This window comes from Podarcis bocagei (genome assembly GCF_964188305.1).
Source record: "Podarcis bocagei genome assembly, chromosome: 8".
NCBI classification, from domain to species: Eukaryota; Metazoa; Chordata; class Lepidosauria; order Squamata; family Lacertidae; genus Podarcis; species Podarcis bocagei.
In genome coordinates this window covers 43,453,873-43,477,176 of record NC_138133.1, presented here as the reverse complement: position 1 = coordinate 43,477,176, position 23,304 = coordinate 43,453,873, and the positions used below count along the sequence as shown (strand labels likewise).

Sequence of the window (23,304 nt, the reverse complement as noted above, 5' to 3'; positions counted from 1 at the left end):
GCTCCTTTAGGTATACTGGACCGAGGCCGTTTAGGGCTTTAAAGGTTAGCACCAACACTTTGAATTGTGCTCGGAAACGTACTGGGAGCCAATGTAGGTCTTTCAAGACCGGCGTTATATGGTCTCGGTGGCCATTCCCAGTCACCAGTCTGGCTGCTGCATTCTGGATTAGTTGTAGTTTCCGGGTCACCTTCAAAGGTAGCCCCACGTAGAGCGCATTGCAGTAGTCCAAGCGGGAGATAACCAGAGCATGCACCACTCTGGCGAGGCAGTCCGCGGGCAGATAGGGTCTCAGCCTACGTACCAGATGGAGCTGGTACACAGCTGCCCTGGACACGGATTTAACCTGTGCCTCCATGGACAGCTGTGAGTCCAAAATGACTCCCAGGCTGCGCACCTGGTCCTTCAGGGGCACGGTTACCCCATTCAGGACCAGGGAATCCCCCACACCTGCCCACCTCCTGTCCCCCAGAAACAGTACTTCTGTCTTGTCAGGATTCAATCTCAATCTGTTTGCCGCCATCCATCCTCCAACCGCCTCCAGACACTCACTACCATTCTCTCGTAGGGCATGAGCTGCTGTAGAAATTCTTCTGCACTTAGAATGAATCAGAACTAGTGCTCAGAACCAGTATTTTCATGAAATCTTGTTTTTAGGCTTGGTAGGTGAGTAAAGGGGATCAGAGTCAGGCAGAAGAATAGAGGTGATAGGGATAAGATGAAGATGGAGGTACTCTCATGTATGAGTCTGCTCTTCCATGGATTTTCTGCCATCAAGTACTAAGTGCTAGGATTTCTGTAAACATCTGCAAAACCGATGGCTTGCTTGCAATGGATAAGTGAGAGCCAGAATGGACAGCAGAAGTTTAAAAAGGCCTGTGGTCAAAAGGTTTGATGTAATTAGAACAGTGAGACTCTTAATGAAAGCATGAACCATGGGTTTGAAGGCTATATAGTTTGTGATTTTAGTGCCTTTTCCTGCAAACTTAAGATAAAATGCAAAATATCTTTGAACAGTGTTGCAAGCTTGCAGGGAATTATTAGAAGCCAGAAGTGATGGAATCTTGTGGCAAGTGTTTAGAACATTCTTGGTTAAGACATGTTGATTAATAAACATGAGCCAGCAGATGCATATTAATCTGTTTATGTATAAGAGATTTCTAGCTCATTAAAACTCTTCTTGGCATTTCAACAAGCGAAGCAGTAGATAAAACTACTCATTGTCTTTTATCTTGTTGAGGACTCTCATATGAAATAAAAATCAGATTACAGCTAAATTTGTATAATAGCTATACTGATGACAGACTTCTTTTACCAGATATGTAAGGAACCCATAATATAATATGATGGAAGTTTTTTCTCGAGTTTCCAATTGTGATCCCTTATTGCTTTGGACAGTATAGATAGAAACAATCTTTTGCATTTCATGGCAGTAGTTTGGGGTCAGGTCTCTAGGCACATAACCGGGAATGGAAGGATCCATCAGCTTTGTTTTGTTCTGGTTCTCATTTTTCCAATCTCAAATTCCGCTCATAACATTTCTGCAGCAATTTGCAAAAAAAGTTTTTTCAAAAAAAATCTCCCTGAAAATTCATCAGTATTTTACTGTGAATTTCTCCCAATAACTACATCTTTGTGTGCAGCTTTGACTAATGTGCATGCTTTTGCAAGCAGTTGACCCTAATATACATGTTATTATTTTTTCATGTTATTTTCACAAATATATTGATATTTTTTTATGTACACTTCCCTGTTATGTATGCATTTTTGTTAACATTGGTTGCAGAGCTGCATCAGAAAATTCAGATGAGTGTGATTTTCAAAGGATGTTGATTTGGTTCTCATATTGTTTAGGAAAGACATGTTGAAATATGAATGATTCACCTTTAAATGTGAACTGTATTTTTAAAAAATTGCATCCCTAGTTATACAACTGTTCTCACCACAAACTATGGCTTTGTTATAGTAAAGCTAAACAGCTTTTGTTGCTGTCTGTCTGCTGTTGGATTTGAGCCTGCAGAAAAATGTTAAGGTGTCTTGTTAAGGACATCTGGCTTGCCAGTAGTACATATGAAAAGGATCTAGGGGGCTTGGTAGATCACAAGCTTTATATAAGTCAACAGTGGGATGCAGCACCAAAAAAAAGCTAATTCTATTTTAAGGTGGATCAACGTATAGTGTCCCAATCAAGGGAAATCATCGTCCTGCTCTGTTCTACCTTGGTCAGACCACACCTGGAGTACTGTGTCTAGTTCTGGGCACTGCAATGTAAGGATATTGACAAGCTGGAGGGTGTGCAGAGTAGGGCAACCAAAATTATCAAGGGTCTAGAAACCAAGCCTCATGAGATGTGGTTGAGGGAGTTGGGGATGTTTAGCCTGGAAAAGAGGAGATATATGATAGCCATTTTCAAATATCTAAAGGCCTATCACATGGAAGATGCAGCAAACTAGTTTTCTCCTGCCATTGAGGGTAGTTACTGAACCAGTTGCTTCATGTTACAAGAAAGGAGATTCTGACTAAACACCAGGAAGAACTTTCTGACAGTAAGGGCTGCTTAACAGTGGAAGGGGCTCTGGAAGGTGGCCTTGGGATTTTTTTAAAGCAGAGGCTGGATGGCCACCTGTCATAGCTGCTTTAGCTGAGATTCCTGCATTGCAGGGGGTTGGCCATGGGCTCCTTTCCAACTCTACAATTCTATTATTGGTACACTGTTTGCTTTGCATTCATAAAAGGAGCTGTTTCAAGCCTGTTAAGACATTTTGTAACACATGTTGATGGAGGACTGGGACTAAACTCCTTCTTCCAACAAACTGCCAGTATCATTAACACTGACAGTGTCAGTCATCTGTCCAGCCACTATTCATATACAGGTGCAAGCTAGCATCCAAGCACAGACTCTGTAGATCAGAACCTATGTTCTTTTCTCCTTCCCTATACTACTTAAAACTATCTTAACAGTATTTATTTTCACTACCATACATCAGATACAAGCACTTGTATGAAAATCCATGTCTTAATTTTTACAGATCCTATGCGTGGTCCAAGAAAACTAGAAGTTGTCGATATCAAATCCCGGCAAATCACCATCACCTGGGAGCCGTTTGGCTACAATGTCACTCGTTGCCATAGGTACAATATCACCGTCCATTACCGCTACCAAGCTAGTGGACAAGAACAAGTCAGAGAAGAAGTGAGCTGGGACACAGACAATTCGCACCCTCAGCATACCATTACTAATCTGTCCCCATATACTAATGTCAGTGTCAAACTGGTTCTTATGAATCCTGAAGGACGAAAAGAAAGCCAAGAAATTGTGGTACAAACGGATGAAGACGGTGAGTTTTTAATGGTTTGCTGAATGCATTAATATGCATAGACATGATTTTAGGGGTGCTTATGCAGTCCAGCAAAAACCATATAAGACATATGCATAACTGCATAAAAGTGTGTTGAGGATTTGTTGGATAAAGGAAGCATAAAGATGAAGGATACTGAGGACTGACATGACTGTCAGGGACAAATGAGTGAAATGTAGTTTGCAGCGTTACACGCAAACACATATTTTATGGGTTGGATCTAGCATGGCCAGTGCATAAGCCATTACTATTTAAAAACCTGAATGCAGCATTTACAGTGTGGAGCTCATGTTCTTATAGTGATAGAATCTCAATGCAACATTCTAATTCACAGTACATATTCCTAAGCATCCTCTTTTTTTAATGCATTAGTTCCAAGTCCTGTACCACTTGAATCTATCCAGGGAAGTATGTTTGAGGAGAAAATCTTCCTTCAGTGGAGGGAGCCAGTGCAAACATATGGTGTGATCACCCTATATGAGGTATGTAAAACCACTTGCCCTGCATTCTTGGTGTAATCTAGTTCCGCATCCAGTTCTCACAGTGGCTGAACAGTTGCCTGTGGCAAACCAGCAAGCAGGATTTGAGCACAAGAGAAATCTCCCCACCCCATGATTTCCAGCAACTGGTATACAGAAGCATTGCTGCCTCCAGCTGTCGGGGCGGAGTATAGCCATTGTGGCCAATAGCCAGTGATAGTCTACACCTCATGAATTTGTCTAATTCTGTTTCAAAGCTATCCAATTTGGTAGCCATTGCTGCCTCCTGTGGGAACATCTTCCATAGTGGTTCTCCAAGTGTTGCGTGAAGTACTGTCCTAAATCTTCCATCTTGTAAGAGAAAGAGGGGGTCAGTACCTTTCATAACTGACGGTCGAAATAAATTTGCAGTGCTATACTGCTTATGTATCACATGTCTTTCCTTCCTTCCCACCCCCAGTGTCCCCACGCCCCACAATTCCCTCATGTAATAAATTTTGGCTAGTATAAGACAACACTCTGTTATTAGTAAATCACTGCATTTTTAAAGCCTGTAATATCCAGTCTAGTTATGTAGATTAGTATTTGAATGCTACTAAAAGTATCCACTAGGCTATAACTCAGGAGTGAAAACAGGAGTGAGAATGTAATACTGAATACTGCTGAATTTCTGCAAACCTTTTGTAATAAGAACAAGCAGGTCCCATTAAATGAAACACACTAGCTTTTAAAAACGCAATTTCAACAAAATTATATGTTGTTAGTTTTACATACAAATCCCAGCATTCCATGCTATAGGGAACCTGGCCCTAAATATCTTTCAAAAATATTAACAAAGGAATTCATTTATTATGCTGTTGGACCATAATCACTGTCAAACATCTCACCTAACTAAACTACCCTTATATTTATTCTTTCCTTTCATTTTCAGAAAGCATTGTTGAAATGCTTGGCCCCAAGACATAAAAGAAAAGTAAAATATCTAATTTGGTATTATTAAGCTTTTAGTGCTGTCTTGCTGTTGAAATAGTTGTGAAAGGATAATTTATTATGAAAAGATATGTATTATGGAAACTAACTAGTTTAACTAATTGCAGTTTCGTAAGTAATCAGAAGATGATTGGTCTTGTCATTTGTTTTTTATATTTGGCCACGTAAGGCCTTTCAAAGAACTGAAAGGAGGTGTCTTCCTCTCCCGTCATCCCCTTCTTTGTGGTGTTTTTGGTGTTTATGTGTAGTCTGATACAAAATGATGAATGTGTTTGGACCTGGGCTACAAACCAGCCCACGCTTCAGACAATGATTATCTGTGCCATCTTTTCCCCGCACGTCTCATCATAGTCTCAAAGCTACTCTGTATTTTCTTTTTCAGAGGCTTGGTTTATATTCTTTCTATAGGGTTGTAGCTTTTATGTTCTCCGGAACTCTTTATCAAGGTAGATTGTAAACAGTGGGAAAAGACAAAAAAAGGTGGCGTTAAAGCCACTCGTGCTTGCATTTGGTAAGAATTTTCAGTAAGCATGAGACTCTTAATCTCAGAGTTGTGGATTCGAGCCCCACACTGGGTGAAAGACTTATGCATTGCAAGGGGTCAGGCTAGATTATCCTTGTGGTCCCTTCTAACTCTGCAAGTCTGTGATTCTGTGAGACAATGGAGTGCAGGAGGAAGCAGCAGCAGGAGGCCCCATTAGCTAATGTGGTGCTTCAGGTTAAGAACAGTTTCAGGTTAAGAACGGACCTCCAGAACTAATTAAGTTCTTAACCCGAGGTACCACTGTAATCACATCCATCTGAATACCTGAGTGTTGGTACTAAAGTACAGTAATCAGCATGTTTTAACACTACAGGTATATGTTCTGAAGTGAAATATTTCACCATAAGACTATGTTGACCCTTCCCATATAAAAGCCCTTGTGCATGATGGCACAGAGAAGCACATTGACTTACGTTGCATGTTCCTGGCATGTAGTTGTCCCACCAAGGCATCAGTGAACCAGCCCCATAAACATGTGGAGGTTTCCACCATAGAAGGGAAATAAGGAGGAGAGAAACAGAAACATAGGTGAACTAGGGCCACATTTATTGATTTAGTGGCTCTGAAGTGGTGGCAACAATTCAGGAAGCTAACTGTAACACAGCAACTGTGGGTTAAAAATCCTATTGATGAGTGCCACTATTGCTCAGTCCACAGGAATCCACATTGTTTCAAGCATGAAACTCATTTGTGTGGCATCCAAAAACATTGTGTATTGTCTTTTAAAACCTATACTCTATTCTGAATTAAATTTCCACTTTGCTAGTAACCTTTTATAATCTCAGAGGTCAAAACTGAGAGCTTCTGTAAATTAAGAGCTTACACAGGGTCAGTGCTGAGTTGAAGTTAATTTAACCTGTAATTGACCTATGCAGAATTGGTTTCAGTAGTGCTTGTGTGATTCAAGTTGCAATACCATGTGTTCTGATCTTTAAAACTGCAGTATTAAAGACCTACCATGCTGTGTTGTGAGGATGATATTTACTTCAAAGCACTTGGGATATTAAATACTCTGGGATACTTAGTTCCAATTTAATGGGACTTAGTCATAGGTAAAGTGTGGTTTGGATTGCAGCCTAAAAGTGTCACAGAAGAGAGCAAAAGCAAGCCACATACGACTAAGAACACCATCCAGATATTGCATTGTAATCATTTTTTAAAAATAAATGTTGAATAAGACATGAGATTTCTTCAAATGGGGAGAAAATGTGGTCATTAGTACTCTACGGTTTTAGAAGAACGTCCTAGAATTGTCCTACTCTTCAGAGTTCGAAGTAAAGCTCTTTCCATGTTGTTTCTGTTATAATAATAATTGTCATCATTATCATAATAGCAACATTGTGTCCTTTATGGAGAATTTGCTTGAATTTCACCTTATTACAAGCAGAGAATACTTTTCAGTAGAAGCAGAAATTTGGGGCAGGCTACTAAAAAAACGTGGCTATAACTCTTGTCGTTTTAAGTCAATGTTTATTTGTATTTTTTGTGCAAGACCAACATTAATGCACTTCCTCCTAAAAGAATTACAACATGAAAACCAATGAATTAAAAGTATTAGCTTAAGTCTGAATCATAGCCGTTATAGTTGTCATCTAGGTGCCTCTTAAGTCCCTGTATCTATAAAAGTGATAACTCATAACAGTTTTGTCTGAGCCTGTGTTCCTTCATTGGATTCCGGATTTGAAGCATATAAGGGAGTAAGATAACTTATCATAAAATGTCTGACAGTGCACACATCAGAAGGGTTTATTGGATAAAAATGCAATCTTTGTACAACTGCTGAAGATATTTTATAACTTTGTTTTTCTTTTGTAGATCACCTACAAGGCTGTCAGCTCCTTTGACCCAGAAATAGATTTATCCAACCAAAGTGGACGTGTTTTAAAGCATGGGAATGAAACACACTACTTATTTTTTGGGTTGTATCCTGGGACTACTTACTCGTTCACTATAAGAGCCAGTACAGCCAAAGGCTTTGGGCTTCCTGTTACAAGTCAGTTCACCACAAAGATCTCAGGTATTAGTTAAAGCCAAACAACATTTCTGATTTGAACTAGCTAACCATTACATTAATGTACATATAATTTTGCAGCAGTTATATAGTATGGGTGCAGTGTAAAATACCTGTCTTTTCTGAACAATTTAAATGTTGTGTTTATAATTTCTTGAAGATTCATAAAAACCTCTGTTAAAAAAAATGGCATTTAAACATTTTCTGTTAAAAAGCCTATATATATATATCCCTCAATCCACAAACCTATTTGGGGATATATTGCTTTTATGCACCTTAAGAAGGTTAAACTTGGGACATTTGTAAAGCAACCCTGCAATGTAATCCATTGCTTTTCACCCAATTGCAAGTTGGCCTGAGAGTAGTATGCACCACTGTTTGGTGTAGTTCACTCTTCTACCCCTGTTGCTGAAAGGGCTAGTAGCTGCAAGTCAGAGATGGGTCAGTTCAGATTCCCATCTTTCATATCTTTCAGATTTACCAAACAATAGTCACGTCTTCTTTGTCTTTCTTCTCAGACCTCCTTACAGGCCAAACCAAACACTCATTAGCATCTAGAAGTCTCATGCTCTACTGATTAGTAAGTTCAAATGTGGTTGCTTTTACATGATGGCCTAGTGTAGTGCAGCAGATATACTAGTTCAAGGTTTCCCAAACATGGGTCTCCAGCTAGCTGACCGCTGGTCCTCCTGCTAGCTAGGGATGATGGGAGTTGTAGTCCAAGAGCAGTTGGAGACCCAAGTTTGGGAGACCCTGCACTAGTTGGTTATGGCATGTCAGATCCAGGTTCAAATTGCAACTTAGCCACAAGCTAACTGGGTGATCTTGGTTACTTATGTCTTAATTCATTATCTAGTTATGGTGATACAGTAAGGATGATAAAAATCTGGTGGGAAAGGCTGTTAATAAGACAATGGTAATAATTGAATACCATATTTAGTTTATTTTGTTGCGTAGCAGACCAACGCAGTAATCCATGATATAAAACTTGCTGCAGTTCACGAGACTAATATTACACACGAACGTACGCTTTGAGTGTTCAGTCAGCAGAAAAATGCCCTAATAAAGGTACAATATGTACCAGTTTATAGCTTAACTTATTATTGATGGGCTACCCTATTAACTAAAAGCATAGCAATTATTTTATCATAGTTTGTGCACACAAGGACTGCTCTAAAATAGTATCTGCCCTTGAGAAGGTTTTTTGAAATAAGATTTTAAAGATCATAGAAAAGCTACACATTAAAGAAGTCTGCTTCCTCTATTCTTGTTTTTCTAGCACCGTCTATGCCACCTTATGAACTGGAAACACCTTTAAATCAGACAGACAGTACTGTAACTGTTACACTGAAACCTGCACAGAGCAGAGGCGCTCCAGTCAGGTATGATGGTATTGGGGAATCTTTACAAAATTAAAATTAAATCTATTAATTTATTGACAGTGTTTTCTGGTGACTTTTTTTCTAAGTCAGCAATCTGTGTTTAAATCCATATTTGTGTTATCTCTAATTCAATTAAATAAGGAACAAGAAAGAAAGTCCTTTGATATGGAGTGTTTAGGAATTGTGTAGAGGATTTCAAAGCTTAGTCTTTGAAAATAAGGAACAAAGCTGCAATGTTGTTGTGTGGGTGGCTTCTTCTATAAGGTAATTGCTTACTGCAGTGTTATGAGTTCAAGGGTACATCATTATTTTTATCCTCTACTACTATGTTTTCAATAAGAACTCCTGTGGGCTTAATCGTCATTATTTCAGGTAATCAGCTGAGACAATTTAGGAGATTTAAAAACTAAAATCTGTCATCATCAAGACAGAAAGGAAAAATATATATACTTGTAACAAAACAAAACAAAAATCTTGCTAGTCCAGAATTTACAGCTACTTCACTTGGGAACTAATGTAGCATGGTGACTAAGAGGCTGAGCTATGAATCAGTATATTCTTGTTCTCACCTTTGTGACAAATTCACTATGTTCTTGGGTAAGCCAGCCTCTCGTCAAAATGGGGATAATAATATCAACTTGTATTATAGGCTTTGTGTAAGGGTTACAGCAAAATAAATACATCAAGCATTTTGCAAAGTCAGAATAATGATTAAGTTTCTCTATAACAGTGTCTATATACGAGCAGACCAGACTTCCATTTGCACAACAAGTGTTCCTCTCGTCCTTCCACTCACACACTCCCAGTGTGCCCTCAATCCAAAGGGGAGGTTGTAGTGAGCAGAAATTTATTTATTTATTTATTTATTTATTTATTTATTTATTTATTTATTTTAGTAGTAATTAAGCAGTTTCCAACTTGCTTTTCATTATCAAGTAGAAGATCCATGTAAATGCTTACAGAAAAGGAAATAAAATAGTTGTCTTTTGCCAGAGCCAATACATGTGCCAATTATGTGTACTCAAGCTCCATATATGCTCATTTGTCTTTTTGACGTCAAGTAAAATTACCAGATGGTATTCAGGACGCCACACAGCTAAAGTTCACATTGCCATAGTAAGGAGAAGGAAACATCAATCCAAAATCACTGCCCAGCTGTATTGTGTTTCTTCTTTGCTAATTAGCAATTTATGTTTGGAGCTGTGGGCTAACTTGCTTCAGCTGACCTCCTTCCCACGTTCAGGGTGTTGAAAATGAAATAAGAAGCTGTGGGTTCAGTTGCAGGTGAAGAGTCATGGAGACTAACTAGTTCTGAGAAACATTTTGTTCCCAATTAGGTGCTATGTAAGTATGTGATTTTAATTCTCATACTCCTCATGGACTTGTGAAATATGGTGTTTATTTGCATCTGGTTTGTCCTGCATTTATTTTCCTTGACAAAATGCAGCTGCAGAGGTCCAGATTCATTTAACTGGTCCTGCACAACAGGGCCTTTCCACCTTGTCCTCTCCCCACTTGCCCTTGCCCAAATTTGGTGAGAGATGTTGGAACAGGCATAGGCAAACTCGGCCCTCCAGATGTTTTGGGACTACAACTCACATCATCCCTAAATAACAGGACCAGTGGTCAGGGATGATGGGAGTTGTAGTCCCAAAGCATCTGGTGGGCCGAGTTTGCCTATGGCTGGGTTGGAAGAACCCCAGAAAAGTGCCTAGGGGGAGGAGAGTGGAGGTGGTTCCATCAGGCAAGCAAAACAGCTTGTGATGATGGAGCAGTTTCCTTAGCGCTATGTTAAATATTTCCCAGGGCTGCAAATTAAAGCGGAAGGCTTGCACAGGTTCTCCTCAAAATGATATTTTTTTTCTACAAAGAAATAGCTGCCCAGCTTTTTTGTGACACGCGGTTACATGGAAATTAGGTGAAAGACTGGCACATAGGCAAGACCAATGGATACAAGTTACAAGAAAGGAGATTCTGACTAAACATTAGGAAGAACTTTCCCACAGTAAGAACTGTTTGATGGTGGAATGGACTCCTTCTGGAGGTTGTGGACTCTCCTTTATTGGAGGTTTTTAACCAGAGGCGTTAATCTATCGTGGGTGCTTTAGTTGAGATTCCTACATTGCAGGGGGTTGGACTGGATGACTATCAGGGTCCCTTCCAACTCTACAATTTTATGATTCCAAGACATGATTTCTTATCCTCAGGATCAAAAGTAAAAACATTTTTTGTTATACTGTATATTGTTGTGAAATGTTTGCAACACACTTCATTCTCAGCACAAGTCTCATTGAAATGAACAGAAAGGAGACAAGAACACCATATTTGTGTTTGTTCAAAGTAAGAGGAGTACCCAATAGATGTTTTCCTTAATCTGTATTCAGGGTAGAAAAATGTAGCTGTACTTTATTTATGCACTTCACTAAGTGCAATGGCTGTCTATTGATTCTGCTGTAACCACCCAGCATGGTTAATGCAGATTCTTGGAACTGCGCTAAACTTTTCAGTGTAAATGATTGTTGTCGTTTTATTGATCAACACATCAGCTCTGTCACATAAAAATCTTTAATTCTTCTGATGGATAGAGGGAGAAAGGGAGAGAGAGAGTAAGCACAAATTCTAGCACATTACTGCCAAGGATTGCTTGTTTTACAGCTTTGCCACCTTTCCTCTTTACACTTGGGGCAAATATAGAATAAGAATCTGGCTTTCTATTTTAACCTTGTTTGGATCCAGTCCATTACAATTAGACTTGCAACTTATTCAAGAAATTATTGCTAGGAAGCATGACTTGTTTAAATGAAGTCAAAATTATATAAATCTTATGGAATCATTTGTTATCAGTTAATGAAAAGTGAACATAAATCCAGAAAACCAAACTGTCCATTAGATTTTGGAAGCATAGCTTCATTGATTATTGCAATCTTTATTAACAGAGATACAATATAGCCAAATAGCATGAAGTTATGAGACTGTAAAATCTATAATTTTGGGTAATTAGTTTTAGAAAGTGAATGAAATTAGACTCCTTTAATTTGATAATGCATTCATACATATTACTAAATTACAGTTTGGCTTTTGTTTTTAGAATAATTTCAAAATATAGGCTTTCCTCCCTTTTTGAAACATCTAAACTTATCTGGACCCTTTGTTCTCCTTTTCAGGAGTATATATTTTATCCTAAATTATTACTGCCAATTCATTGTTACGGTCATTGACAATACTTACCCAACTCATACAGAATGCAAATGCATCTTAAAACAAAGGTTGAAAGGTTTCTTTGGAAATAATTATTCCAGAAAGGAAAGTTTTTTTAGTAGTATAATTCTAGAACCATAATATTTGACCCGTACTCTGTTGTTGGATACTGGTACTTGAATTTCGGTCACATATCTAGTTTTTAGGTAGCCCTTCAGATCAACAATTCCATAAAACTGTAGCATAAATGAAATTTTTTAGAGCAACCAAGAACCAGGTTGTGCTCTGCACTTGCAGTGCCTCCTCTTGTTGCTGCACTCGCAGCACTGAAGTGACCTTTCTAGGGCACAAGTCTGGGCAGTGTGTATGGAGCTCATGGGCTGCCCAGAGGACAAGCCCCCCCATCTCAGCCTCACTGATGTGGTCCAAGGGAAAATGGAACAATGCATTTGGCACTAGCTGGGCTGCAGGAGTTCCTGGAAAGAGGCATACAAGATGCCATTCAACCTTCATAGGGACTCCAGATTTGTGTGGGGTTTACTCCTTACCTTTTCTTTTCCTTAAGAAAGTGCCTCCTGTATTGTTCCATAAATCTGGGTTCAAGGGTATGTGTCTGTTTCTAGTTTACCTCCCTTTCTCCCTGCCTTCACCAGATTCATCACAGCAACTGAGCATTACAGGGTGCCTGTTGTTTTGTAAGATATCCTTACATTGGCAGTGCACATGACTCATATGATCTGCACCCACTGCAGCTTTACTCAGCTGTAACTAATACACAGTGGACTTGTACAGTCGGCTCTCTTCTGTAGACTTTAATGTGAAGCTTAACTGAACAGCAGGATATCCTCCTCAGATTGATATGGCAGTTCTGTAGGCATTTGCATGATTTTGGAAACTGTGTCACGTCCGTATCAAATTATCCTGTTCCATAGCCTTCTTGATTTAAGAGACAAAAGTTGTAGTTTAGTGTTCCTATCTCTTTCCATGCCAGGATTGCACTTTTAGACAGTGCAGGCATATCTGTCAACTTCAGTGCTATTGCTCAATACTGAGTAATTGCCAGTTTGTGCAGGCTCACTGCTCAGGCGTGAGGGGAAAGACTTACTGAGTGATAACTGTCACACGTAGATGTAAATAATAGTAGTGAGATCTAGATTACAGCAGGCACTGTGTACTGAAGGAGGTGGGCAACTTCCAGTTTCTAACACATATCTACTACTTCCCCTGATAAACAGTTTCAGGCAGTGCCTATCCAAGTGGTAAAACTGTTCCTGGGTAGTAATACTGTAGGCTGTATATTACTGAATGCCCCTTGCCCAAATCACCAAATCCATATACATAGAAAGTGAGGGAAGGCATGTAGGACCTTTCTTCCTGACATCATATTTATTATATACAATGAGTCTTTTAATAGTGAGGAGCATTTAGCTGTGAGATTCCCACCAACTACAATGAGAAGTGACGCAGTCCTGTTAAAGTGATACTATGTGTTGAGCTGTTTGAATAGTAATAATAATTATTATTAACATAACATGGTGAGCCTCTGGATGTTCATCAGCATTTCATTCCAAAGTGGAAGCACTGGGCTGGATTCAAGTACATAGTTCGACTAGTATGAGTTCTGCTAGCATAATGGGGCTTCCCTCACTCTTTTCCCCATGTGCCCCTCTCATAAGCTCTGGGAGGTTGGGAGAACCATCAGAACAGCATGTTGGGTAGGAGAAGAGTGATGCTTCCATCTAGCCAGCAGAAATGCTTGTGCAGACAGAACAATTGTAATAGCACAGTGTTGAATCCCACACATTGATCGTGTGTTCTAAAGCAGGGGTAGCCAATGTGGTGCCTTCCAGATGTTTTGAACTAAAATTCCTATCAGCCCCAGCCAGCATGACCAATAGTCAAGGATGGTGGGAACTGTAGTCCACAACATCTGGAGAGTAGCAAGCGGGCTATGCCTAAATCTTTAAACATTAACTTGGAATATTCTTATATGAGACTGCAGTAAACATAACAATATATGTTTTTTTAAAATGTGTAGAGTTTTCTTAATACTTTTGTAGTTATAGTCACAGAATGGCACTAAAGTTATCCATATACTTTTGAATTAAACCCATGACCTGTTTGTGCCTATGCATGGTAATAATTGTTACCTTATTTGGAAATAATGTTATATTTTTTAAAAAATCATAGCACCACAAGGCCGGAGTTCTGGATATATATATATATATATATATATATATATATATATATATATGCAGGTTTTGGTGTCTTCGGGTATCTTATATAACATTTGCATGTTTGTCATTATTTTTGACAGACATTATAGGGTTCTGTAAAGTTATCGCCTTGCAAGGTAAACTACAGGGTCATCTGCTATTATTGTCAGCAAACTGTTTCTGAATTATAGCTTTACAACGTATACAATAACCCAAACCATGGTTCAGCAAGTATGTGATATAGAAGTGATGGAGCTTTATTGATGCCCATAATTTTCCCGCTTTTATGGCAAACAAGAATTCTTATTTATGGCCAAACAGTCAATTCCAGTTACACTGAAGGAACAGTGCAGTAATTGCCTCTATTGTAAAATATTGTAATTCATTTTTGTTATGTAATAGAACTTGTCCTTGAATTTCAAAGTAACTGGAATTAACTTTTTTTTAGGGGGGGATGCAGATTAAGTATGATATGTGTATCACAATGACTTGTTGGGAAAGTTACATGACTATTCCTATGCACATTTTCTCACAATATTCATGGAAAACAACATGAAAAGTTTTTGGTAGCTTGCTCTCAAATCCTATAGCAAGAGACTTATTAAAATAAGTGGCAATTAGAATACAGTGGTGCCTCGCAAGACGAACGCCTCGCAAAACGAAAAACTCGCAAGACGAAAGAGTTTTCCGTTTTTGAGTCGTTCCGCAAGACGAATTTCCCTATGGGCTTGCTTCGCAAGAAGAAAGCCCATAGGGAAATCTCCGGGGACCTCTTTTAAAATGCTGGCGGTCGGGAGCAAAGACTTTCGCCCACCGCCGGCCTTCAGAAGAGGTCCTGGACCTCTTCTGAAGGCCAGCGGGGGGCAAAAGTCTTTGCTCCCCCCGCCTGCCTTCCCGGGACAGCGGAGACTTCTCCGCTGTCCCGGGCGATCTTAAAATGCTGGCGGGTGGCAGCGAAGCCTTCGCTGCCACCCGCCAGCATTTTAAAATCGCCCCGGGACAGCGGAGGCTTCGCTGCCACCCGCCAGCATTTTAAAATCGCCCCGGGACAGTGGAGGCTTTGCTGCCGCCCGCCAGCATTTTAAAATCGCCCCAGGACAGCAGAGGCTTTGCTGCCGCCCGCCAGCATTTTAAAATCGCCCTGGGACAGCGGAGGCTTCGCTGCCGCCCGCCAGCATTTTAAAATCGCCCTGGGACAGCGGAGGCTTCGCTGCCGCCCGCCTGCATTTTAAAATCGCCCCGGGACAGCGGGGGCTTTTAAAATGCTGGCGGTCAGCAGCAAAGCGCTCCTGTCCCCGGAGCTTGCGGGGCGGGAGGTGGGGAGAAGGGCTTTTCTTTCCACCGCCAGCCTTCAGAACAGCCTTCTGAAGGCTGGCGGTGAGAAGAAAAGCCCTTGTCCCCCCCCCCCCAGCCTTCAGAAGAGGTCGGGGGACAGACTGTCCCCGGACCTGGTCTGAAGGCGGTTTCCATAGGAACGCATTGATTGATTTTCAATGCATTCCTATGGGAAACCGTGCTTCGCAAGATGAAAAACTCGCAAGAAGAAAAAACTTGCGGAACGAATTAATTTCGTCTTGCGAGGCACCACTGTACAGTGGTACCTCTGGTTACGTACTTAATTCATTCCGGAGGTTCGTTCTTAACCTGAAACTGTTCTTAACCTGATTTGCCACTTTAGCTAATGGGGCCTCCTGCTGCTGCCGCGTCGTTGGCGTGCAATTTCTGTTCTCATCCTGAGGTAAAGTTCTTAACCGGAGGTAGTACTTCTGGGTTAGCAGAGTTTGTAATCCAAAGTGTTTGTAACCTGCAGCGTTTGTAACCCGAGGTACCACTGTATCCGAATTGGTACTAGGAGAAAAACGTCCCCAAACAGAGCAGGGATGGAGAACTGTTGATCAATGGCTGGATGCAGCTCCTGGTCTCCTTTCCTCAGCTCACCTCAACAAAAAAGCCAACTCATGAGGTAGTAACACAAATAGTTTGTTCAAACAGAAGCTTCCCTCCTGGACCCACATTGCCTCCCAGGGGGCAATTTTCATGCAGGCAGGTGCAGAGGTCAACGTTGATCATAAAGCACTTAAGGTTAGATGAAGATTCCCACTTGTTTGAGCAGGAATGTTTTTCTAAGCAGCATTTCTTTGTTTCTAAGTCAGCAAAGCTTAGCGTAAGACCAGTTTTCCTTCCCTAATGATACTGTCTTGGCTTCAAAAGGATTGGCAATTGGATAAAAATATGATAACCCCCGCCGCCGCCAGTGGGTGCCATCATCTTTTGTTCATTTGTGGCACATTTGTCCATTTGTGCTATGGACATGCTAGATTAAAGAACAAAAATCTGGCAAATATCCTTTTTGTGATTAGCTTATAATTTTAATAAGAATTATCACCACAAATGCATATGCCTTTTACTCCTGCGCATAAAAATGCATAACCTAGGTATGATTCCTTACCCACCTGCCCTCCCAACCCTTTGCTTACTTGCATGAAGAAGGTTAGAAGTTCACAGGGTTATTTGCTCATCTGAATATAATTTAATTCAGTAAATGAGCATGTACAATGATTGCACTGGTGATTCTGTAGGTAGATTTTGCGAATCTAAACCTTGAAAATTTCACTGATATCAAGCTTCACTACTCATGCACAGGAAACATGAAAGAATTGTGTTTCAGAGCACAGCTATACATTGTATAACACTGATATCCATGAAACGAATACACCCATAAAAGTGGAGATGAATCTTATATCAGTGGTATAGAATGTCAGAAAGTCCTAAGTTGAATCTCTGGCATGAGTGGGGACTTAGAAAGAATGATTATTCATTCTGAGTTAGACAACTGGATGGAGCAGTGGTATGATTCAGCACGTGGAAGCTTCCAATGTATTGTATTCAGTTTAGTGTCCCAGCACTGGCAGAAAGCTCTTTGATCCTGTGGAAGAGGTAAAGGTAAAGGACCCCTGACAGTTTAAGTCCAGTCACAAATGACTCTGGGGTTGCGGTGCTCATCTTGCTTTACTGGCCAAGGGAGCCGGCGTTTGTCCGCAGACAGTTTTTCCGGGTCATGTGGCCAGCATGACTAAGCCGCTTCTGGCGAAACCAGAGCAGCGCACAGAAACGCTGTTTACCTTCCTACCACAGTGGTACCTATTTATCTACTTGTACTTTGATGTGCTTTCGAACTGCTAGGTTGGCAGGAGGTGGAACTGAGCAATGGGAGCTCACCCCTTTTTCGGGGATTCGAACTGCCGACCTTCCGATCGGCAAGCCCTAGGCTCAGTGGTTTAGACCACAGTGCCACCCGCGTCCTGCCTGTGGAAGAGGGACCGAAGTAATTTTGAATTATAATAATTTGCCTTACACTGAATCAAGCCATTGGGTTTATCTAGCTCAGTAATGCTTGGAATGACCAGCAGCAGCTCTCCATGGCCTTAGACAGGGAGTCTCTCCCAGTTCTGCCTGCAGAGGCCACTGGAACCTTCTGCTTACTCTGCGCCACTGTGCTACATGGGTTGGTAGACTCTTCAGAACAAGGTGAGGGGGAATTGCTGAAAGTCACCTTGATCCATGTTGCACTGACCGAAGCCTCTGCTACATCAAAAAGCCTTAATGGAGGGACACAAATTGGATACAACCTTTTGTCCTCAAGATTAGATTTTCTTAGGCTCACTATACATGTCATTGAATCACTGAAAAAAGACGGAACAGTGTTTTCCCACATAGAACACTAGGAAAGTCTTCAATTTAATGACATTTACCATGAAAAAAGACATGGTGGTGTCTTATGGCATTCTAAATACTAATTTAATGAGTTTCTGCTTGCAGAAGCTTACTTCTTAAGGCTGCCTCAAGACTCTTTTTTTTTATATATCAGCAGCCTCAAACAAGTAATCCTCTGGAATATTTGCCATTAAAACCTCTGGAATATTTGCCATTAAAACCATCCTCTCTGTAATGCCCTTCACTTCATCTGGAAAAGAAATCACTGATATTTCCAATGAGGTTTGTAATTGTAAAATATTGCTAAGCGAAAGCTAATCTTCTCAACAAGATTATGTATGAGGAAATATTTCAGTCATTTCCTATGCTGTAAGTGGCAAATCTGTAGCAGAAAACATCTGTAAAGCAAAGATCTTAGAAACAGAAGGAAGTATAGATTCTCATGGCTAACTAAGCATCTCCATACAATATTATCTGTTACTTCAGCCAGTGATGAGATATCAGCTGTTTCTCTTGGATTGAATCCTCTTAAGATTTGGTATAGTCCACAGTTCATCCCAGAAAAGGTTTTACAGTTAGGACTCCACTTCTGGGTTTTGTTGCTGGGGAGTAGCTTCCTTGCTATAAAGAAACTTTCCAGTCCTGCAATGTCATTTGCAATTTCTGGAACAGCCAGCTGTTTTGGACTAAAACTCACATCACTCACAACCAACATGGCTAACAGTCAGGAATAGGGATGAAGAACAAATTTGATTAAGTTCACATTTAAAGCTTACAAATTCATACCTTCCGATTCAATAAGCAAACTGAAACAGTTCTTCAGACAAGAAATGTGTACAAAATTGCATGTTACAGTAAAGTGTACATAAACATGCATATATTTGTGAAAGGAACACACAAACAAATGTGCATTATAATAGAACTGTTTTGCTATACTTAATACAGAAATGTATACATTAGGACAAAATTGTACTAAAATTGAACTTTTTAAAAACAAAAATGAACCACAAACTGATGTGGAAATGTGGCAATATTAACTTAAGATTGGAAATATGAGAAACTGAAGAAAATCAAAATTGATAGATTGACCCTATTCAGGGAGCTGTAGACCAAAGCAATTGAATGGCACCAGACTGGGGAAGGGTGGTCTAGACAGATATCATACTAGAAATAATGGGTTGTGTCCAACAAAGTTGTCTCATTTCTACAACAGAATGTTACCTTCTTCTCTCCCATTCACCAGTGAGGGGAGAGGGAAGTCATTGCGCAAACTGGTCAGCTTGGTTGGATACCACTCACTGCCCCCAGAAACCTAGATACCTGAAACAATAAAGTACTACAAGGATTCCCAGAGTCTGGTCCACCAGCGGTCCACTAGCTTCATTCAGGTGGCCCACAGATTGTCCTTGAGTATGGAATTCAGATTGTAACAATATAAGTAATAAAAGAAGTTTTAAAAATACATTTTAAAGTCATCTGCAACAGGCAGAAAAATCATTCATGGTCCACCAAGACCCCACAATATCCAAGTGGTCTGGGGGGGGGGGGATGGGTTAGGGAATTTGGTTAAAAGAGTTGCTCTGCCCATACACCTACACTACCATTTCAGAGTGTCATCCGTGCCTGTGGATGTACTTGCCAAGCAGGATGCCAGCTTGCCATTTCAAAATCTGAATTCCTCCCATCAAACCCATTGAATGTATTTCGGAAAGACATATAGATGCAGAAATGCAAAACCAGATTTCATGTCACTTGTGAAAATTATTCTGTCTCAGCATCGCCACTATATTGTTGGGTTATTTCTTCTTCTTTTTTTCATCCTTTTTTTTTTTTTTTTTTTTGGTTAGAATAGTGTTGTTTCTCCAGAGTTCAGGGTTACCCCACAAACAAATGGTCTTGGCAACCAGAACATTTGAGATTTCAACAATAAGCATAGTTCTTTGTTCTGTTTCTATTTATACCTTAAGCAATTTTCTGTGTTCTTTTAAAAGGGAGAATTAACCCAAGACATAAAGTAGATTTAAAATCTTTGAAATTATCGTTGCATTGTTGCAAGTGTCAGAAATGTAAATTTGTGCAAAAAAGGTTTTATTTATATGTTCCAAATAAATTGCTGGTGTGTTATAACTTTTTACTGAAACCTGCATTATTGTTTGAAAGAACTCTTAAGCTTCAAGAATTCAAATTTCCTGGAACTAAAAACAACAACAACACCAATCTTTTTCAACATAGTTACACATTACAGATTGCAGCCATGGACAAGATAATAGCTCTTTAACTTTAACAGAGAATGTATGAGACAACTGTTTTGTTTGAAATCAGTGGTTTGTTCAGAGCAAAATAGCTCGCAAGCCACAGTAATTCCATCGAAGTTCATTAAGTTTTGATTCAGACAGATATGACATTGAGCAAGACTTTTCAAATGTTGGGAAACAGCTACACATCTGTATTCAGTGTGTGAAATTGAACATGTGACCTTTTCAAATAACCGCTGTAATAGCTGTGCCTGCTTGCTGTGTAACATTCAAGTTAGGAACTTGCACTTCTGTCTTACGGGAGATGCATGCGCACCTTTAAAATGAAAATATAGGGTGAAGCAAGCATACATTGTAGAAATCCTATGTAATTTGTAAGCTTGTATCTGACATTTGTTTCAGCAAGACACCCAGCCTATTTACTTGGCTAAGGGGCAAAAGTACATACAGTATGACTATGATTTCTTGGCCTTGTTTCACCAATACTGTACTCAACATCCTAAAGCAAGTTAACTGAATTTCTCAGAAAGTACTAAACCATATACAACCAAGTATTGTGACTAGGATCTGCAGTTTTGATTAAAAAGATAGGATCCCCTTGATTCCACGCTACGTCTTCTGCTAGGAGAGCAGAGATAACCTTGTCATTTGGGGCTCAGCTATTGCCTTTTGCTCTGGATCCTCTTAAGCTTCATAATTCAACGTTAGAACCAATATTTTTATGTTACGTTTATTCAGTTGACTACGCTTCTGCACTGTCTGCTTGTTCTGATCAAAAATCAGTTAATAATCTTAGCTTTTTGGTTTATTAATTTGGTGTGTGCTGATCTGCAGAGATTGTTTTTTGACAATTCTTTATTTCACCCCATGTTAATGCTGTTCACAGGAATTCTATGTACACAAAAGCTTTTGATTTAGCAGAAGCTCCTGTGTATTTTTGCGACTTCCTATCCAAAACACTGTGCATTTCACATGCTATTCCACCCTAAACCTCTGGAGTAAATTATCAAGGGGTTGTCAGGGAAGGCAACAAACGTGGAAAAATTATTTGTGTTAAGGCCTTTCTTCAATTTGAAGGGTAGCTTGTGTTCTTAGCCAAGCTGTGAAAGCATGTGCTAACCGTATGGGGAGTTGAGTGAGCATAGATTGCAAGTTGGCAATAAGTGTCTTGCTGTTCAGTAGCAGAAGTAAGTGTTGACTCTTCAAGTTTCTAACATACAAATTTCAGTTTGACTTATCTAATGAGCTTCTGGGGTACTCACTATAGCAGGGGTGGCTAACCCTTTTCCTGCTCAGGGGCCACATTCCAAGACCATATGCCAGTGTGCCTGTGCAACTGGTTGTGACCAAACTGGTTGTGCGCATTTATGCACGCCCACTGGTACACAAAGATACACACCACAAGTATAGCACACAAAAACCCACACTGACAGACACACATGAATGCACTTAGCTTACGCTTACATTTATTTATTTCTAAATTAATTCTTACTCACACTTCATTGTTACAAAGAAAATACAACACAGAAGTAGATAATTCACAATGCCAACAACCAATAAAACAGTAAGACATAGTAAACTTTGGCATAATAAGTTTTCCTCCCAGCCCAGTGCTGTCATGGGGAGGAAGTTATGGACTGCCAAACCACTTGAGATAGCCATAGATTTGCCCCTGTACACATGCATCTCACCATGGAGCTGATGTGCAAGTTTGCACTTCTCAGGTTGCATTGGAAGCACTGAAAGTGCAATAATAACTTCAGATACCATATAATGTAGAAAGAAGGGGAAATTGGAAGTGAAAGTATTTAAGAACTGCTGGTCAACAGTTTCTGAGGTCAATAATTTTTGTGAATGACTGAAGAACCCAGTCATTGCTAGTTTCACATCTCCTAAACAAAACATATCTGATATTTGGGAAAGTGCATTGTCAGCTGACCTCATAATTTTAGTACATGCTTGTGCTGTGGTTTTAATAATTGCACTGAATGAAAAATGGAGTTCACATATAGTGTATTAAATGTGGGTTGATTTTAATCATGGGCCAGGAACCTCTGATCTGTGGGACTAATTAGGCTCACACAACTGTTTGGACCAAGCCGTGCCCACCAACCCCACACCTGACATCAGAAAAATAAGTAACTAAAGGAGTTTGCAGGCACTGGCAATCACCTGAGTGTTGGTGCTTGCAAACCATCATGGGCAAAGGAAAATACACATCATGTGTAGCTATACCCACATGTCAAAGTTGACCTACAGGGGTCAATTTCCTACTTTGATTTAAATCAAGGCAATTTGAATTATGATTTAAAGCAGCAAGAAGAAAAGGCTGATTTGAACAACTGGTTTTAATACAGGTTTATACTTTGGTTACAACATATTTTTTTTTCAGATACTTCCTAAACAGTGTTATCTGACCACTAAAGCATGTTGATCTGCAATTAAATAAAATACTGTTTTACAGTTTATTTCTGCAGCCAGGTCTTGCAGCTCCTTGTTGCACTGAATTCATTTTGCACATTTCCATTTTTCGCCTATAGGGATCTTTAAAAATATTCTCTTATAGGCACATCTTGCAGCCAACACCTATCTGAGGTTAAATACAGAAACATGGGGACTCTGCAGTGGACAATTTTGTCCTTTCTTCTTCTTTCTTGCTTTGCTGTTTTCCTCTGCCCTCACCCAGCACTACTCTCACAAAAACAAAGTAGCAAACAGAAATTAAATGCCCATGTCTGAAAGGCAGAAATAAGAACTAATAGTTATTGGACAGATGATTTTATCAGGTGACAATGAAATTCCAGTGTTTGGTAGCTATACTTATTCATATTGGAGAAATGATCAGATTGGTTCTTCATTTATATGAAAAATCTGCCTTTAACTCAAACTATCTAGTAGAGGCACTGATTCAGTTCAGAGGCTTAACTGTAGGGCTGACATACTAATACCCATGTTGTTTAGTATTAACATAGTTATTATTCAAGAGAAACTTAATTAAATCCCTGTGTTTTAAATTTATTGATTTTTATCCATGCTGAATATATTTATTTTGCTTAAAAGGTGGGGTGTGCAGGAAAGAACTTTGAATTCCGTGGCTGATGTAAAGATTAATAGCAGGTGGCCTTTTAGGAAACTTTCAGATTGATTCTAATGTTC

General features: G+C 39.8%; 1 protein-coding gene across 4 annotated transcripts in view; it reads left to right on the top strand.

Annotated features, from left to right (window-relative positions):
* PTPRM (protein tyrosine phosphatase receptor type M) overlaps positions 1-23,304 on the top strand; it is a 407,502-nt gene that overhangs the window by 216,025 nt on the left and 168,173 nt on the right. For all 4 annotated transcript variants that reach the window (XM_081205534.1, XM_081205536.1, XM_081205535.1 and 1 more), the window contains exons 8-11: positions 3,030-3,338; positions 3,732-3,841; positions 7,188-7,389; positions 8,663-8,765. In XM_081205534.1, the coding sequence (XP_081061660.1) occupies positions 3,030-3,338; positions 3,732-3,841; positions 7,188-7,389; positions 8,663-8,765 (724 nt within the window). The remainder of the gene's footprint in view (positions 1-3,029; positions 3,339-3,731; positions 3,842-7,187; positions 7,390-8,662; positions 8,766-23,304) is intronic.